Genomic DNA, 20,312 nt, shown 5'->3' with positions numbered 1-20,312 from the left:
ACATAGTTTCAATGGTACAGGTAATCTAAACAATGCCATACACTGCACTGTTGTTACCGTCACATGCTCTTATTACTGCAGTCCTAATAGTTAATATTTTAATTATACATGTGAATCATTAATGCCAGAATAGATTCAAAACTTTTATTAATTTCAAAATTATACAATACAAAAGTGTCAACTAAATAAGTCTTAATTTCCTCTTAAACAATGCAGCAAACAAAACCTGTTTCCAAAGAATCATTGGGTGTGACAAGACCCATGCCCCTGATATTTCAGGGATAATATTGCCTCATCTCCAATTAATTTTCTATGGTTTTCATCCAAATTCACATCAAGTATACTTAAAAATGTTCACAGTACATTTTGTCTACAAGAAAATGTTGGTGGAATAATTTACTCTCTTACACCATTACATATAAAAACTTATGTATGCTTTCAATTGTACCAGAATATTAACTTTGCAAACTACTATCTATACACCACTTAGTACGTCATATTCTGCCATTATTTATGTTTACCTATCAATGGGATTAACATTAAAACCCTAATTAAAATTAATTTGCTTAGTTGCACAGGCATAAGGAATTTAGATTGTAATAAATTTCCCAACTGCATATTATTAGCCCACTAACTAGAGAGCCGTATGAATCATGAGAGAGAGAGGATAGCTGCGAGTAATCTGGCAGGAAAGGTGGATGCAGAACTTCTTGATTAGCGATGGGGTGCTGAAAATTGTAAAAGATGGAAGAATCTTAGGCGAGGCAGGGGTAGTATTAGTGTATTAGACAATAGAATAAGGAGTTGTGCATAAATCGAAGAGTGGTCTATTGCAGTGGTGAATGCTGGGTTTTTTAGTTAGGTGAGGTAAGGAAGTTGTCGCTATACTGTTTGGTAGCTGGTTTTCATGATAAACCTACCTCTACTGGTAGATTAATATAAATATTATTAGACCTATGTGAAAAAAATAGGAAAATGTAGCAATCAAATGAAAATAAGATGCAAAGGAATTTAAAATAAAAAGATTATAATTTAGGAGTAGTTTTGATTTGAATGGAATCTGACATCAAAATAAGGATTATGAATCGAGTAACTGTTGATCAAAACTCTTTATGAACAGTATTTTATTGGACCAGATTTACCTGCCAATTACAGAACTAGATAATACCTTATACCAATGGAAGGATTTTAATCTTAATTTAATGAAAATTTTTTGGGAAAACAAAGAATGTGACTCAAAGTAGGAGTGGATAATGCTAGACTACTTCAAAATGTAATCAATGCTCTTCATATTTCATTACACTCCATTCAGATTCAATTATCCAGTTTGAAGATTAAGAATTTGGACCTTGAGAAACTAAAGGAGAAAAAAAAGGAGAGAAAAAAAGCCTTTAAAGGATTGGAGAACATTAACCCTTTAAACCTGGCAACTGTCAAAACATTTGAAATAAAGACCAAAGGAAAGCAAGCCATCTACATTTGAGCGAGTGATTACGGCTCTGTGTTTCATGTGTCTTAAAGGACCATTTCATAGGGCCACTCCATGAAAGATTCTTCACTATGGCTACTTTATTGCAATGAAGTCATCTGTTTGTTTACTGTTTTTCCAGCTTGAATAATTTAACACATTAAATCACACTTCAATTTAATCAGCTGAAATTCACATTTTCAACCATAGGTAACAACCTACCTTTCTTTTCATTGGGTCTCTCGGTTGAAGCTGGTTTCTGGTAGTTAAAAAATAAATGGCTGCCTATTAAATATTTTTTAAAACATTTCATTCCTCCACAAATAGATAGGATAAGTCTTTATTTACATGTTTCATGAGAAAGATTGGATTACATCAAATGGGGATAAATCTACTAATTATAAAAAACAAAAGAATAATCAAGCCACATCATGAAAAACCACTAAATACTTGGGTGCCTGGCACCACTGTGATATGAAACACAAAAAATTACGGTAACCAACCCAAAAGTCTCGTTTGGTTAGTGATTGTAGAGTTCACTCAATACTAAGCCCTAGAGGGTGTGAAATTCATGCATCAAGGTAGGGTGGTCAGTGCCTTTCCCTGGGCTGGTTACAGTTCCCAGGAAGATCTGGTAACCAAAATAGCTTGGGGGAGCTCCAGGTGCCTTAGATGCATTACTTCGAATCGAACCAGTGCCCTCCAGTCAGCAGTCCAGCACTACTCCTGGACTCCCACGTCTCCCAATGATATGTTCATTTGATTTCTTCCTTTACCATCATGCTGGAGGTAATTAGTTTATAAGCTGACACTCAGTTTCTGTAAACAATACCTTTTATGATGATTAAAAACAAAAGTTAGCATACCAAATGAGCACATTTGGAACAAGGATGAAAAAAAATGTAATTGAGCACTTTCAACAGTGGGTATACAGTTATAAACAATCCTTATTAATTTGAATCTTTTTAATCAATAATGAGACCCAATTCCTTCAAAAATTGACTCCTATTGCCCCGAATACTGCCCAGATGCAACCGCTATAATTGCTTGCTTTTACTGCTGTTATACTGCAATAATCAGGATTCAGAAGCAGTTGAATGATGTCATTACAATGACATCACTATAACAAAGCTAAAACTGCAATGAATTTCAAAATCAGACCTTGTTGAAGTTTAATTCTGATTGCAAATAATTTTTTTAATTACTGCAAATACTCGGTTGCCCGAATAGGTCAACCATTAATTTTTTTTCATTTACATTTTCAATTAATGGCCTACCTAGTGGAAATTTACCAGTATTCAGGGGAACAAGGCTGTCCACAGAAATTATATTCATGATTCCTAATGAGGATATTATAAATCTAAAGTCAAAACTTTCCTATGTCAAAGAGTCATTATGAAAATATATCATCATATTCCTTGCAGTCATCCAATTGTAGTGACACCAAACAGCACCAATCCTCTGTTTATCACCAATGTTTTCTCCATGAATTGTGGTGATGAGGGGCTTAAAGAAGATAGGAAATGCAATAGAAGGGAGAAATGGAAGGAATGGATAAAAATGACCGGTGATAGGGAAGGTCCCCTACCAACTGCATCCCATTTGGTACCTCCAAAGTTCTGTGTCAAGTCTTGCACCTTCCCTTCTGCCTTGTCAATTCAGCCTTATACCAAAATAACTTGGGTCATGTCCCTCAGTTCCTTAGATATTCAAATAAAATAGCACTCTAGTGCTAAAACATTTAAGAATGCTTTTGGAGGATATATCCAAGGCAAGTATTGTTGGGAGTAACAAAGAACTTTTTTCCCTCTTAGAAGTGACAGTAAATTTGCAATTGGGATTGTCTGAATGGTTTTTATCAAATATTTTAAATTGTGATATTATTCAAACCATGATGCTGATTGAAATCCAAATTGCTTGAAAACTATTAGCATTTTTAGAGTATTCCAGCTGGCAATCCCACAAAATCCTTCAAAGCCCCATTTGTGGTCACAATCCATGGGTCCCTAAGAATGCGAGTATTAAGGTCTATAGACATAACTGATTTGTAAAACTCAATGATTCATTTTGGTAAGTAAGATTGTGTAGTGTGGGTTTCTGAGAAACCCCCACTATCAGTTGACTCTCCCAAGGAGTGCCCCCCAGCAGCAATGTATGGTGATGTAGCACTGGTTTCTTGGAAACCAAGGCAAGACAATGTCGCTACCCAATTCCCTTGTTGCTACAATGTTGCTACTATGTAGTGACTCAGAAGTCCCTCCCCCCGAAGGCGCGATGTTATATAAAGCGAGACGCTCCTGAAGCAGGGACTCTTTCCCTTCCTGATTCCTCACCTGCTACCCTGAGTCAGTTGGTCGTAGGCTCCTACGACCACACCAGAGATGCCCAGCCTTGCCAGCTCGTCCCTACTCCCCAGTGCCTGAGCCCCATTGCTTGTTAAGGGTTAAATAAAAAACTCCTTAACCGAATACTACTCGCTCATTCTGTACTATGCTCCCACCAATGATGTTGCAGCCTCCAACCACGCAACAATTGAATACTTCTCTCAACTCAGATAAAGTAATAATTTTCACTCCAGGCAAGTCTGCATAAATGTCAGTGGGAGTGGAGTTTGTTAATAACAGTAAAATTTAAAAAGAAGTAAGCTTTAATTAATTATTGCTTTCAAAGCAGACATGCAAGTTCCAGGAAACCTCACTTTAGAGACAAAACATCTTTTTCATTATAGATTACCATTCAGTGAGATACTGCAGCAAGTGAACCAACTTTCTTGGACAATATGAAAGAACAAAACAAGGTAATGAAACATAGGCAAGCACAGAGAAAAAAAGCAAAGATTTGAAAGAAAGATGTGGAGAGAGGAGGCTAGGGCTGATATGGAGGTAAGAAAATAGGTAACAGAAGGGTTTAAGGTGTTAATTGCCGTAACAGAGTTAGGAAATGACGGAAATGATGAATTAGATGTCTTTGGATTTCCACTGCTTTGGTCTATCTGGTTTGAAAGCGATTTTGCAATTAATCCAAAGAAATTTATAATCAAAAACATCACAGGAGGCATTTGCAAGGCAAAAGGTTAATTTATCAAGCAATTGGAGTTCAAAGTTGAACTACAAAGAGATAGAAGTAGAACACAATCTAGAACTGTAAGAGGTAATCCATGCATGGATTATTTTATTTTATTATTATAAATACACATGTGCTAATAGACACTGTCAGGTGGCACACAAGTCCCAAACAATTGCAAAATATAATACATAAAACCAGACAAACAATGATCTCTTTAACAAAACAAGTGAATCCCCATCCCATTTACAACTATTAACCAGCAAGAAAAAAAAAGATACATAAAAAAAAATTAAGCTATAACATATAATACCATACACCACACATAAATCAAATTTTTACATATATACCTTACATCTATGCTTAAAAGTACGAGGGTCATCCGGAAAGTAGTACCCGTTCGTGAAATAAAAAGACAAAAGTAAATATTAACAAACATAAAAAATTTTATTTGAAAGAGGATACTTTAAACTACTTCTCAACATAATCTCCAAGCAAATTAAGGCATTTGTCATAACGTGTGACAAGTTTCTGTATTCCTGCTGCATAGTCCTTCCCCGCCAGCTCATTGAGATATGCGAGGGACCCATCTTGCACAAATTTTTGCATAATGCAGATGGTGTTTAACAATTTCATGAACAATTGTTCGAGAAACATTGGGAAAATGCTCACAGATGTCATCAATTGTGACGCGCCGATCGTTCCTCACGAATTCGTCAACTGAGCTCACCAGTTGGTCTGTAATGACAGACGGTCTCTCCGAACGCTCATCGTCGTGTGTGTTCCCCCTCCCCATGTTGAAGTTGCGACACCACCGCCGAACAGACGACTCGTCCATTACATTGTCTCCATACACCTCCTTTAATTGGCGATGAATATCACATGGGCGAACGTTTCTTGCATTGAGGAATTTAATCACTGCCCTCACTTCACAACTGGCGGCGTTCTCAATTTTTTTAAACATTGTAAACAATCACAGAAACAACACAGGCAATGCTAGCGTCACGCAACTTGGCTCAGAGAAGGCAGACAAGCCACTGAAGCTATCTGACCTCGTCCAGCGGCTACTCGCGTCGTCAGCACTTCATGCGGCACGAACGGGTACTACTTTCCGGATGACCCTCGTATACACTGTTAGGAAAGGGCTCGAATATTTTTGCAGGTAAGGTGTTCCACTCAACAATTGTTCTATTTAGAAATGAAAATTTTTTTTTATTTGTCCTCTGTGCCCGGCATTTTATCTTAAATTTGTGATCATTTCTGCCTATAAAATTTGGGTTCCCCGCCTCTTTCCTAAGATCTGCTCAAGCTTTCTCCCCCTTCAAAATTCGGAACATTCCACAAAGTCTGCTTACTTTTCTTCTAGATTCTAGAGGTTCCCAGCCCAGCGTTTCTAGCATGTCAGACACACTCTCCATCCTCCTATGCTTCCCCAGTACATATCGGGCAGCCTTTCTTTGCACCTTTTCCAGTTTTTTAATATGCCCTTCTTCATGAGGGTCCCATACAAGAGAAGCGTACTCTAAAATTGGTCTTACTAGGGTCTGATAAGCCTTCTCCTTGGTTGCTCTAACGCTCCCTTTTAGGTTTCTCATTACCCAATGAAGAGTTTTGAAAGCTTTCTTATAGATGTACTCCACATTTAGCCCCCACCCTAAGTCCTTAGTTAAATATACACCTAAGTATTTGACAGTATCACTTCTAGGAATGACATTTTCTGAGAATTTATATTCCCTATGGTTTCCATTTACCTTATTGCTAAAAGTGATGGATTTGCATTTGTTAACATTAATATCCATCCCATTTTTTGTCACCCAATCAGCCATTTTATTAATGTCCCTCTGAAGTTTGTCACGGTCTGTCATTTTCGACTTTCCTGTAGATAATACAGTCGTCTGCAAAAAGTCTTAACTGAGAATTAATATTTATTGGGAGATCATTTATATATATTAAAAACAATAGCGGGCCAAGTACGCTTCCTTGTGGGACTCCCGATGTTACCCTTGCTTTTTCAGAATGCACTTCTCCTAATTTTACCCTTTGTGTTCGACCTTCCATGAAATTTCTGACCCAAGAGATTACTCTTCCATCTGTGTGTAGTGGCAATTGGCCCATCTTAAGCATTAAGCGATCGTGGTCAACTTTGTCAAAGGCTTTTGACAGGTCGACTATTATAGCATCCACCTCTATTCCCGCATCCATAGGGTCGAACATTTCTTGGCAGAACCCTAATAGCTGAGTTTCACAAGAGTGCCCTTTTCTAAAACCGTATTGGCGACTATACAACCAATTCTCACTCTCCCACAGGTCCCAGAGATAATCAGCCATTATCTTTTCTAATAGCTTGCATACAACTGATGTCAAGCTTACCGGTCTATAATTATCAACTAGTGCCTTATCTCCTCCTTTGAAAATTGGCGTAACATATGCCTCCTTCCAAGCATTTGGCAGGGCATTATTGTTTAAGGTAACATTGAATAAATGATTTATATAATTTGAAACTACACTACCGCCCAATTTAAGCAAGTCAATTGAGATACCATCTGGCCCTTTTGATTTATTTGCCCTCATTTTCATAATTTTTTTATAAATTTCTGCGCTCGTCGTTTTAATACTTTTGGTATTTAATATTTTTTCGCCTCCTTGTTGACTCAGAGATGAATCTACAGGATCCTTTTTATTTACCATAACCTTAAATACACTTGCATACCAATTATTAAACGTATTAGCCTTTTCCTTATCATCAACGATTAGTGTCCCATCCTCTTTTTTTAAAGCTATTATGTTTTCCCTGTTGCCTTTCCTCCTCCGGAGGTACTTGTAAAATTTATTTCCATTATCTATCCCGATTATTTTCTGTAGAAAACTATCTTTGGCTATTTTCTTTTCTCTATTCAATTCACGAACTAATTTTTTGTAAATTATGAGCCATTCCGAGCTCTCGTTCCGTTTTTTGTGAATCACTCTCAGTTTTTTCTTCAAGGATCTAATTTTGCGGTTGTAGAATTCTGGATCAGTATTTTCTTTAAGAATTTTTTTCGGGACAAATTTATTTAATCCCTCCTCCATTATCCCCTTAAATGTTTTCCAGATTTCTTCTACATTCTGCCCACCACTTACCCATTTTGAATATTTTTCCCTTAAAAAGGTCTGTAACCCTTCCCTGTCACCCCGTTTATATTGCCAAACTATCTTTTTGTTTACTAGCCCCTTATACTGAGCCCTCTCCCAGTTTAGATATATACGCACAGCTGAATGGTCACTTATTCCCGGAAGGACATCGACTTCCCCTACCCACTTTTTCGGTCTCACAAGTATGACGTCGAGGATGTTTCCCCCGCGCGTGGGTTTTTCCACCATCTGTACAAAACCCTCCTCGTTTATAAGACGACTAACGATTTCTTGGGGATCGAGATGGTGCGGGGGCTAACGTACTGGCTTCCCACCCTGAGGGCGCGGGTTCAAATCCCGGCGGTGTTGAATATTTTTCATAGGTATCTCGATCCCTACTTGAGGTGCTTTGTGGAGGGCACTTTGAGTGAGTACGCCGTCCGTCGGATGGGACGTTAAACTGTGGACCCCTTGGCGCCTTTCGTAAAGAGTAGGCTAATGCCGACGCCGGGTTTCTCTCCACCCTTCATCCTTTCCTATCCATCCCCTATGGCGCAAATGACCTTAGCTGTCGGTCGCCTCCCCTCAAAACTACTACTACGATTTCTTGGGCCTTCCCACCCCCCACCGTGACCTCGTCTGCCGACCATTGAATACCTGGAAGGTTCAAGTCACCCGCTATGAGGGTGTGATCCTCAGGGTTAGCCGAGCATATGTCTGCTAATACCTCGACTGCGTACATCCCTTCGTTGGGGCTTCTGTACATAGCAACTATTTTTAAAATTTTCCCTCCATTCCTACCTTTAACGTGAACACACATCATCTCACAATCATCTCTTACCCATTCGAATGTACTTATTAGGTTTTTATCTACACATATAAATATCCCCCCTCCACGACCATCCCTATCCCTTTTGTAAACTGACAAATTTTGGGGAAAAATCTCGTTTGACATAATATGATCACTTAGCCACGACTCCGTACCTATCACAATATCCGGATTACATGCATCAACTAACGTCTCGAAATGGCATACTTTATTTAGAATACTTCGGCAGTTTACCTGCAAAACTATTAAGCCCTTACCTTCCTTTCCTTCGGTATTGCGAGGTCCACCTCTTGTGCCCATTACAGGTTTCCCTGCTCACTGAGCTTTAGTGCGACATTTTTAAACAGATTTGACAAAACCAGGGATCCCTTCCTGTTTAAATGCACTCCATCGCGGCCCAAGTGTCTATCACCGACCCAACAATTCGGGTCCACAAATGTCAGACTTTGTTGCACGCAAACCCACTCTATTCCTTCGTTTATGGCGTCAATTCTCTTCCAATGTATGTCCCTTCTACGAAGAATTCCACTAATAACAATTTGAGCACTTTTGAACTTATTTTTGGCCGAGGTCGCCAAATCCCAAATAAAACCGATTAGATGGTCTTCTGACTTAGCACTTTTTACGTCATTTGTCCCTACGTGAATTATGACAACACTTTCATCACCATCACTAGCCATATTAGCTATTTTATTGTCCAATTGTTCCACTCTTATCCCCGGAAAACACTGAACGCCTCCATTGATACTATCGCCACAATCTCCAACGAAACGTATTATGGAATCACCAAATATTTTCACTTTGGGTGGCCCTGGATCACCAAGAGACCTCCCCTCCCTTGACACTATGACCTCCCTCATCGGAAGCACTTCCCTCTTCGGTCTCACGTTTATCCTATCCTTCCTTCCATCTCCTCGCTTCTTTGGCTGCTCTCTCCGTAGGATGCTTTCCCGTATTCCTCCAGCCCGATCGGCATCCGCGTCACATGAGCTTGTTCCACTTCTGGTCGGCCTTAAATCTTCCGGTTTCCTCTTATCACACCTTCGGACAAAGTGGAGATCATCTTCGATTTGCTGTTTCACCCGCCGCCTCATCTCTGTTAATGATGCTTTCAGTCCCTCATTTTCAGCGGAAAGACTGAAAATTGTCTTACGAGCGATGTTTAAATCCGCTTGCAGCTTTTCAATTACCTCCTCTTTTTCTTCTAAACCTCTTCGATTCTTCTGACTTTCACACTTACTGCACTGCCAATTATCACTCACGCAATCCTCCAGTTTACTCTTAGAGCAATTAAAGTGGTACCAAGAGCAACACCCACTACACTGGACTCCATTTCTCAATTTTCTACGGCAAATAATACACTTTACATCCACCGCCATGCCCTTTCCCATTTCGCCCAAGGGAGTGTGCCTTCTAGCGGTCACTAATCCTCTCGAGCGGTCGCTAATGCGCTGCTTGAAAACACGTCTGTCTCCCTTAAGGGTCCGTGAGTGAGTCTTAACGCGGCAAGTCTTACATTGCCCATTCATACAGAACTCAACTGTCACTTGCAATAACACAGAGACAGACATTGAAAAAACAAGCAATTTACCGAAATCATACAAATAAGCTATGAGTTTCAACAGAGGATGCCCACCAACTCGTGGAAGGGAAAATTCAAACACCAAAACTAAAGAAAACCAGAGACACCATCTTCACATCATCACTATAGGTCCAAGATGGCCATTGAATTTAATATACACACTGATTATTTTCACCTTTTTCTAAAAATAACTCACCCTAACCAGCTCCTATATTCCTCAGAACTCATCCTTGAACTCATTAGAGAGAAACACCCTAACCACAATCCCTCAATCAACATAAGCTTTGTTGGGCTTTTTAAAATAAATTAAAAGACAAAGACATTACCACACCTGTGTTCTAACTTAAATTTATGCCAAGGTTCAACGAAAACCATTTTACAGAGCACATTAGATGACTCACATTCAACAAGTTAAAGGAAAATATGAGATTGAGTTGGAAAAGTTTTTCTTTGATTGATAGATTCATTCAAGAAAAAAAAAGAAAACTCAAAAATTTGAATGTTAAAATGAAATTTTTTCCATTTATTGAAGAACAAATAGTCACGTTTGGCTTGAGACATGCCACTAACTACAAATATCACTTACCATGTCTTGCACAGCAAAGATGTTGAAGTCAAATATCTCCAAATTTTAACAGACTGGATATAATATATAAAGATTTAAAATACCTTACGTCAATACTTGCAGTGTAAACCTTGCTCTATTCTCCATCCCCCCTCCTGCCTCAGCACACCATGTGGTCCAGCACACTTCAGGGCATGGCTTCTTTCAGTTGAGAGCACACAAATGGTGACAAAGTTATGCCGATGATGAATAGGAGATGTTGCAGACATCAAAAAACAGTTTCTTTGAAAGTGGCGTCCATTCTAGGCTTGAGGTAAAAGTTGAGGTCCATCAATATTTCTAACTAGGAAGTACAAATTTAGGAGAGTACAACAATGGGAGGGGTGGCAGCATGGGGGTGTTCGTGATTAAAAAAAGTATCATTCAATCACATGAACAGTGTGAGTGTCTAGGCAACAAAGAAAAACTTGAACAAGTTGCGGAACTAGGAAAATTTGGTTCAAAAATCTCCATATTTTTGGTTCTATGTGATTGAACTATTATTAATTCTTTTTCTGAATTTTTTTTCCCTTAAATTGTTCAATATTTATGTGAAAGTAATTTACCATTAAAACTTTTTAATTTTAGAAACAAATACATAGTGATTTCATTGTTGTAAGTGACACTATTTTCAATTACTTTGAAATTCAACATTATGAAAATTCATTAAATTTTGGTTTACTCAATCTATTATTTGTTCTTTAAAATCATACCCACCAAATCTTTCCCAAGATGACTACCAAAAACATAAACAAATGCAATCAAGTACTGCAGTTCTCCATGTTATATCTTGGGTGTTAATCTATATTTGTAATCCTGTAGTAGTAGGAATATTTGTTCACACATACCTGAAGATGGCATAATAATGTGAAAATACTTTGTACATAGAAATAAAAGGATGGTGGAATGGTACAAACCATGGTGCAAGCTGTCACCAGTACAAACATTTGGGCCGACAGATTTCTGGTGAAAAAGAAGCTACATAACTTCCACAGATAGGCACACTGGATGTGATACATCTCTGACCTGCTAGAAATATCGGAAAAATTTCATTTAGAGCCTCATTGACCATTTGAAGAAAAACAAACACGGATAACCAAGTAGGTTCATCTCAATGACCAATATTTCAGGTAGAAGTTCATGATTAGCCCTACTTGTGTTCGAATAAATACCCTTGGATTTCAATCTGGGAATGGGGGTGAGGAGAGGAAACTATTGTCAGCATTAGTCTACTATAAGTGAAAGATGTCAAGGGGTCACAAAATTAGAAAAGTTATCGTAGAAAGTTTATCTTAGAAAAGTTAGGTCACCACTGTGATTCAAACCCAGGCCTTCAGCATGGGAAGCCAATACACTAGCTGCCAATATTTGAGGTCAGAGATAGGATTTGAATGTTCCCAATCCCTGGATTCTCTAGTTTCAAGTGGGCTAAGAGAGTTTATCGTGAGCTGTGCATTCATTGTCATCTTCCAAAAAATCCATTTGGATTGATTACCAAGATATAAATTGACGGCAATAGTTGGTGAATCTCATTCAAGCCCACCTGCAATACGCGGAGCAGTGTTCAGTAATTCCATTGACCCACTGGAGCAGCTCAATCTTCCCTCACTCAGACATTCACTCCTCGTCCTCCCTCCACAGCCATGAACAGAATGCTTCCAGAGAGCTAAACTCATGCCCCACTCAAGAGAAGCAATGTAGCCAAAAAGGTGAGATGGAGGAATGCAGGGAATGAAGATCTGGAAGATGCGGGTTCGGGAAGTAGTGGAGAGCGAGCAAGCATAATGGGAGACTATGATGCCTGCCTGAAACGGGGAGGGGATGTGAGGGAGGATTAGGACAGCATACCTCGCACCCGGTGGCAAAGGTGTTTGGCAAATTAGGGCATCATGCCAAAATTAAGGAATGGAAATGAAGCAGTTCATTTCCTTGGGCTGCCCGTGGTCCGCATGCTGAGTGCCCTAAAAATAATAGAATTATGGTGATGCTGGGAATTTTCCAAAGTCACCAGGAATCGGGCCTGGTCTTTCAGAGTTAAACTGAATTATCTAATCCCTTGGCTACCACACCTCCCAGTTAAAATAATTGCACACTGAATTTCCATCTTAAGATTTATTAAATTTAATGATGAAATTTTAAAAATGACTTTTTTCAATGCATAATATGATATCAACAATGATCATTGGGATGATTACATATTGGGCTTCTTTGGTTACTTTTTGGATTATTTTTCCAAAGATGTGATGCTTTCAACATGGGCTTTTTGAATATGTAACTGCACCTTAAGTGTCATATATAATTAATAAATTTCCTGGTCATTTTAATACAAAAAATCTATATAAACTCGCCCGAGTACATACTACATATTTAAGAAGTGGTATCTCAAAATCTTTTGCCATCACACGATCGAATCTGCAGTCCCTCCCCATTTCGAATCTCATGCCAAGCGAGGGGTAGACCAGAAAATAATCAGATTATAAATTGTGGAGCGTCAACAATGACGCAGAATTGGACGTCACAAATTGAAATTTCAATGTGAGCGCACACACGAATTGGAAGCTACCGCGGCCGTGATTGCAACCCCAGTATTGCCGAGGATCGACATTATTTGTAATTTTAGGGGAGGTGGCCGAAAGCAGAGGTCATTTGCGCCATTAGGGGTGGATGAGAAAGGAGGAAGGGTGGAGAGAAACCAGACTTCGGCAGTAGTCCGCCCTTAACGAAAGGCGCCAAGGGGTCCGCAGTTAAATGCCCCGAACGATGGACGGTGTACTCACCAAAGTGCTCTCCACAAAGCACCGTCGTAGGGATCGAAACACCACAGAAAAATACCTGCCGCCTTTAGGATTCAATCTAGGACCCTCTGGGCGGGAAGCCAGTATGTTACCCACCGCACCATCCCGATCCCCAGTGATGACAATTGCGGAACCATCATTAATACATCCCCAGGACAATAACCAACGACAATTGAGCCAAGCTGAAGATCGGATTTACGGCGTACTTATACCCTTTGCTCAGTGCATGTATATACGGATGCCAGCAAGAGAAAACAATTTAAAAATAATTTTTTTAGTCTGACTACATACGCACCAACATGCAACCGTCAATTTTGGAAAGTGGCCTTAAGAGCTAAATAATCGAAACCTGACAATTAGAAACTTGATACACTGAACACGGTTATGAAGAGGCCTAATCTGCCACTGTGCGTTTTTACGTGGGTTAGTATGAAATCGCCACTCACCAATGATATACCTGTAAAGCTGCTCGTGATTTCGACCGGAGTAGCTCGACGTTTTGCACTCGCGGGTTCCACGAACGAACGGCTGGCTCATCCCGGCTCTCAAAGCAAACTGGCGAGACCCAATGCCCATTGGCAAGTAAGGGGGGACTTTGGGGGGAAGGCTGGGGAGGCTAGGGGGGTTTTTTGAGTGTGAGACTTCACACAAGAGAGAGTGAAATCGAATTGGGACGATGGTAAAGGAGGTGGAGGGAATAGTTAGCCCATTTCAATTCCTCAAGTGCGCATTTCAAGTATCTTCGCAGGGCTTTGCACGAGAGCGAGCTAAAGAGGCGGGGAGACATACCCGAGAACTAACCCCTAGTTAGAAAGGGATACTTCCGAACAGTCTAATGGATAAACTGTCTCCATACGGCCATACCATCCAGCCTGCGAGCCACATGGGTGTTTGCCGCGCCTGGAGACTGAAGTGAGAGAAGGGGATCCCTGCGGGTGAGCGCTCTGGTTCCCAACCCGGTTTTGGAAATCCGCTATGAACCAAGGAGTAATATTCCTCTTCGGCCATGGGTTTCGTTAAAACGGGTATCCGGGGCCTATCAATTGGCGTTCGTCACGTTAATGTATTTCGAAAGGAGATTGGAAGTGGGACCTGGGAAGTGGGAAATTCTTTCACTTGGCCCGTCAAAGTCATCGCTTAAAAAACCGAGCATAACGTTTCTGAACACTCCAATGAAATACGAAGAACGAAATGAAAACAATCGTGCTTTGCCCATTACAATGCAATCAAAATCAGAATTCACAGTGTACTCTACACGTACAAGTGAGAGCATATTAGTCTGAATGTGAGAGCATAGAGACCATTAAGCCCTTACATGCCCTTTGCCCACCGACATATGGAAACAATTGATACACTTCATTATGGCTTGTTAATCAAAATTAGGATCGACCTTAGTTCAGCGTGACACTTCTTGTCTTATCGGAAGCGAGAGAGTTAAGGTCAGAGAATTGCTAGTCATTTTCGGCGAAACTTTGTACTTAAAACTAGGCGAGGAGTACCTGTATGTCTCGGCGCCAAAACACAGAGCATATGTTATCACTATTTAGGTTGCCCCAAAGGACTTTGAGAGAACCGCATATTTATGGTTGCCATTTCTATCGGCAATCTCCAGGAATTTGGCCATTGAAGCATTCCGGTGAGAGGCTCAATTAGGCATTTTAGGCGTATTTCCTATGCCGGTATAATGTATTTAATCTAAATATCTAAGTATATTTAAATATTAAGTCTTTAATTCTTCGATGGCACTGCTGTTTTCTTAACTAGAGATTATTGATGACATTTGGTAATTACCTTAATTTATTAATTTACTTTTTTACTCAAAATATTTACTTTCATTTAATCTGGTTTATAGTGTTCAGGTTCTCTCCCCTCGAATATCCCTACAGGTTTATCACCTTTTTATTTATCGAGGAGGTCCAAATTTATTCTGCGGTGGAGGGAATACTTTGTTTATCATTAAAGTCGTGATTTTATACCTAAGAGGCGCCTAGCCATCTCGAAGACTGTCGGCGCGTACTTTCCAGCCGGGAAGCAAGAATAACGAAAACCTGAATGCTAGTATTGACGAAGAAATGGCACTGCGGTCGGACAATGTTTTTCTATCCCTTACCATTCGTGGAAAAAATACATCTTAAATCCATCTATTCTACACTTGATCTCTCTAATTTTATTGACATGATCTCTTCTACCATAGTACGATGGGGGAAATAATACATTTTACACATCACTGCTAAAGAGACGTCCTTCCAATTTATGCAATCGATAATTTAATCGAGAAGTGTTGTGTTTCTTTACGTCGAGTCGTTACGCAGCATCACCGGTACGTGTCTTAACCTGTTCGTCGACACGTGCAACGGCAGCAATGAAGGAGCTAGAGGAACAGCGTGTGTGCGTGAAATCTTGTTTAAAACTTGGCAAAAGTGCTACGGAGACATTTGGAATGATTCAGCAAGCCTTTGTTGATGAAGCCATGAGTCGAAGCCAGTATTTTGAGCGGTACAGTCGATTTAAATCGGGCAAAACCTCGACAGATGAAGATTCGCGAACGGGGCGGCCTCCCACTTCGACAGACCCCAACCATGTCAAATTGGTGAACGATTTGGCGCGGGCAAATCGCCGTTCAACTGTTAGGGAGATAGCCAAGGAAGTGAACGTTAGTTTAGGATCCTGTCCGACAATTTTGACAGACATTTTGGGCATGACGCGCATCGCATCAAAATTCGTCCCGCGGGTGCTGACTGATGAACGGAGACAAAAACGTGTGGACATTTGTCAGGAACTTCTGGATCGAGCCAATGACGACCCAGAGTTTCTTTTAACTATCGTAACCGGTGACGAAACCTGGGTTTACGGTTATGATGTTGAGACAAAGGCCCAGTCTTCTCAGTGGAAAGGTCCTCATTCTCCGCGACCCAAGAAAGCTCGCATGTCCCGGTCCAATGTGAAGGTCATGCTGGTGTGTTTCTTCGTTTGGCAAGGGGTGATTCATTACGAATACGTCCCTCAAGGTCAAACCGTCAACAAAGATTTCCACTTAAAGGTAATGAAGGGGCTGGGGGTCACAGTGAGCCGAAAGAGGCCGGACATGTGGAGAAACAATGAATGGCGTTTCCACCACGATGACGCGCTAGCTCACACGGCGCTGATCGTAACTGAGTTTTTCGCCAGAACCGGAACTTCCGTGATCCCGCAGAACTCTACTCTCCAGACGTGGCTCCATCAGACTTTTTTTGGTTCAAAAGTTAAAATCAACCTTGAAAGGGCGCCGATTCGACTCTATTGCGATCATTAAAAGTAATTGTACGGCGGACCTGAGGAGGATCACTAAGGCGGCTTACCAGGCAGGGTTCGAGAGCTGGAAGAAACGTTGGGAAAGGTGTGTCGTCAGCCAAGACATGTACTTAAAGGGCGACAAGTTCGGTTAAGCCGCATCCGTCAAAATAAATAAGTTATAAAATCAGTCCTGGCTTTTTTTGCTCACACCTTATACAAGTCACCAAGCAATCATAAGGAGAAGTCGATAGGGTATCCGATCAGTTAAAGGATAAAATCGCGGATGTTCCCGGAGGGAAGTATTTTATAGTGATGAGGGATTAGGATGCAACAGTAGGTGAAGGAAAAGATGGTTATGAGGTAGGCTATTACGGTTTAGGTAAGTGGAATGACCGCGGGGAGAAAGAAATTGGATTCTGCATGAGACAGGGGTTAGTCATCACCAACACTTAGTTTAGACACCCAAAAAGACGTATTTATGCATGGAAAATGCTGGGTTACTCAGAAAGGCATTAGTTAGATTATATTCTATTCTGGTTAGACAAAGATTTAGGAGCAGTGTGATCAATTTGCGATCAGTCCGCATCCGAGAGCGGATGCGGGCTGATCACAATTTAGTTGCTACGAAGTGCAGCGGCCGATTAAAGAAGTAAAAGCAAGGTAGGCAAGGGGGGGGGGGAAGTTGACGCTGCGGCGAGGGGGCGTTCAATAATTTATTTCAGCTCCAATTAGATGTGCCACTTGCGTTAAATGTATGACTCCACCTTCCTCCCAGCCACCATCTGCAACACTTCATGCATTTGGTTTGCATTGGACATCAAAGAATTAAGGTTTTATGTGATTTAGGGTTAATTTATTTTACACTGAGCATTACACAACCAGGGAAGCACAAGTATGGATGGGAAAACTAATGAAGAAAAATGCACAACGATCATGTGTATTCATATTTTTATTCACAAAGACTGTCATACACATGCAAAGAAAATCTGTATACACAGAGAGTACAAAATGTTTATCATATGTAAATTAAATAAAATAAATGGATTTCTTCAGTTGATTTGAGAGAAAATAATTTTAAACCATGAAACATACTTTTCGAGTGAAAATAATGAAGACATTTTTAACTCATAGTCTTTTGTAAAAAAGAAAACTATTTTTTCCAGTAAGCTGCTAAAAAATTTTGCGCTGACAAAGATTAGCTTTCAATTTTCATGGGTTTGTTCATAACACTTTAATTTTGTGAATTTGCTCATCACAAATAAAAATGTTTACCATAGTATTTCTGAAGACTCATTGAACCAACTGCCATAAAATAATTCTAGTACAAATAACAAGGGCATGACAAGACAACATTCATTTCTCCTTCCAGGCTGTTAAAAGAAGTGAATGGTTGTGAGGTAGAACACTCGTTTCTAGTGTTTTGAGTGCAGAAATGATCACAGGCCTTCCCCTAAAACTAGCTGCAAGTATACAGCATGTGTGTTAAGGGACAAAAATCATGTATTTAGTGACTCTGATATAGAAAAATATTAAACTGATTTTCAGATGGCCTCGATAAAATCAGGTTGTCACAACGTAAGGTAGGCTAAATCAAGCTCTCTATGTAATGGGTAAAAAATGAGGAACAAAGGAAACATGAAAGAACAAATGCAACAAATAAGCTTTCAGGCAGTGAAAACATATTCAACTTAAATAATTTCAGAGCAAATATTAGAAATAAAAGAGCACCTGAAAACAAATTGCCGGTAATTTATAAGCGTGATATGATACAGGAAAAAAACTAAATCAAATTAATAGGCTTGTGAATCTTTGAAACTTCACTATCCATTTAGTATTAACTTTTTCACGTAGCTGTTATTCCAAGATTTGATATAATATTTATCTGGAGTTTTGATAAAATTATTAAATTTACTTTTCATGTCATGTATACTTTCCAGATGCATGCTGCTAAACATTTCTTGAACACTTGACTCAATTTAACAAGCTACAATACTTGAAAGCATGAAATAAAGTATTGATATGCAAATTGTATAACTACAGAAGAACGATAATAAATAAAAAAATAATTTAATCCTCTGCCAAATTCCTTTCCCATAGGAAAATTTGAAAGAGAATAAAAAAAAGAGTCGGCACAGAGATTTACAGATTCAATGTAACGTTTTGTTTCATTATTATTTCTGAGTGCATGAAATGATTGGCGTATTCCTTGGGGAACAAAGCAAATAGCAAACTTAAAACATTGACATAAGTGTGGTTTTAAATCTTCATTTAATATCAATTGGCCATATGAGGTATGTTAAAATCCATTTCTTATTGGAAGCAAATAAGACTTAGACTGTTATTTGTCCCTGACATACACTTATAGGTACAGATGCACTTCTATTGAAAGATCATTTAAGACTTTAAATCAATTGTTTCATACATGTAAAAGTTTCACTAATCATTAGGTTTTCTTTTGATTGTAAAAAGTTGGCATGTATATGACATAACATAAATTTACCTTTGATATAATAAAAATGCACAAAAACTAAGTTTTCACTCTTTTGCAACCAGTGAACCCTAATAAGACTAATTTGAACAGATACTTAAAGAGGGTTATAATTTAACCTCCATGAAACAAACATGAACAGTATGAACTCTAATGTTCTATAATCCCTCCAATGTTTGTCCGAAATGGAATATGTCATTTACACACGCAAAGAAGATCAGAATTCCATTCAAAAGTCTACAAAAGACATGAGGAGTGTCCTCAAAGCACTACTGTCATGGTTTGTTCATTCACTTCCCATAAGACTGCATGCTCTGTTTCTGAGAAAAGTTTGTGTGAACCGAACTTAAAATTCAAGCTGTTTCACTGTGTTGATGGAGCTATCCAGTTGAAAGTGCTCAAGTCATTGAAATAAATGCACTTACAACATCAAGAAATTTCCACCACACTTGTCCCTAAGTAACACACCTCACTGAAACACACACTGTGCAGAAATGTACACCTCTTTCTCTCTCTCCCTTGCTCTTCCTATTTCACCTCTCAATTCTCATTATCCCAAAGAGTTCACTAGTAATTCGTTAAACCACTATTTTTCACTTCTGAACTGCATCAACAAACACACTGAGGGGGGATCATTATACAAAGAGAAACAAAGTTGACGTTTTCATGTGGCAGTCTGAAAAGCACAACCCTATCACCAAAAAATGAACCACTTGATGTCGCAAATGGTGAACAATGTATTTACAGCTTTTTGTGGTCCCTCATGGTGCCACCTCTATGTCCCGGGGGTCAGTAGATGACTTCATAAACTGTTGCCTTCTTATCACCTGATCCTGTTACAATGTACTTATCATCTGCGGAGATGTCACAACTCAAAACGGATGAGGATTCCTTTGACTGAAACAATGCAACATAATATGATTAGGATTTCACAAAACCTTAGCCATAGGCAAATGATTATGCAATGCAAAAAGTCCCAAGCTGTGATAAACAATATTCAACAGCAATATGTGAGCTCAAACATACAAGGAAGATATTTCTCAACCATTTGTATTTTGGTTATAATTACTAACATGTATTTAAACCATTAGAAATGGTA

General features: G+C 39.4%; 1 protein-coding gene across 2 annotated transcripts in view; it reads right to left on the bottom strand.

The window, feature by feature from the left end:
* Positions 1–17,714: 17,714 nt before the first annotated feature.
* Positions 17,715–20,312, bottom strand: part of LOC139694955 (transducin-like enhancer protein 4) — a 485,346-nt gene continuing 482,748 nt past the window's right edge. For both annotated transcript variants that reach the window (XM_071593486.1, XM_071593487.1), the window contains exon 19: positions 17,715–20,110. In XM_071593486.1, coding sequence (XP_071449587.1) covers positions 20,003–20,110 — 108 coding nt within the window. In that variant the 3' untranslated portion in view covers positions 17,715–20,002. The remainder of the gene's footprint in view (positions 20,111–20,312) is intronic.

The sequence above is a fragment of the Hetaerina americana genome, unplaced genomic scaffold (assembly GCF_022747635.1).
Source record: "Hetaerina americana unplaced genomic scaffold, ioHetAmer1.1.p SCAF_6, whole genome shotgun sequence".
In the NCBI taxonomy this organism is placed as follows: domain Eukaryota; kingdom Metazoa; phylum Arthropoda; class Insecta; order Odonata; family Calopterygidae; genus Hetaerina; species Hetaerina americana.
The sequence above is the reverse complement of the archived record's forward strand: the minus strand, read 5'-3'. Positions and strand labels throughout refer to the sequence as shown.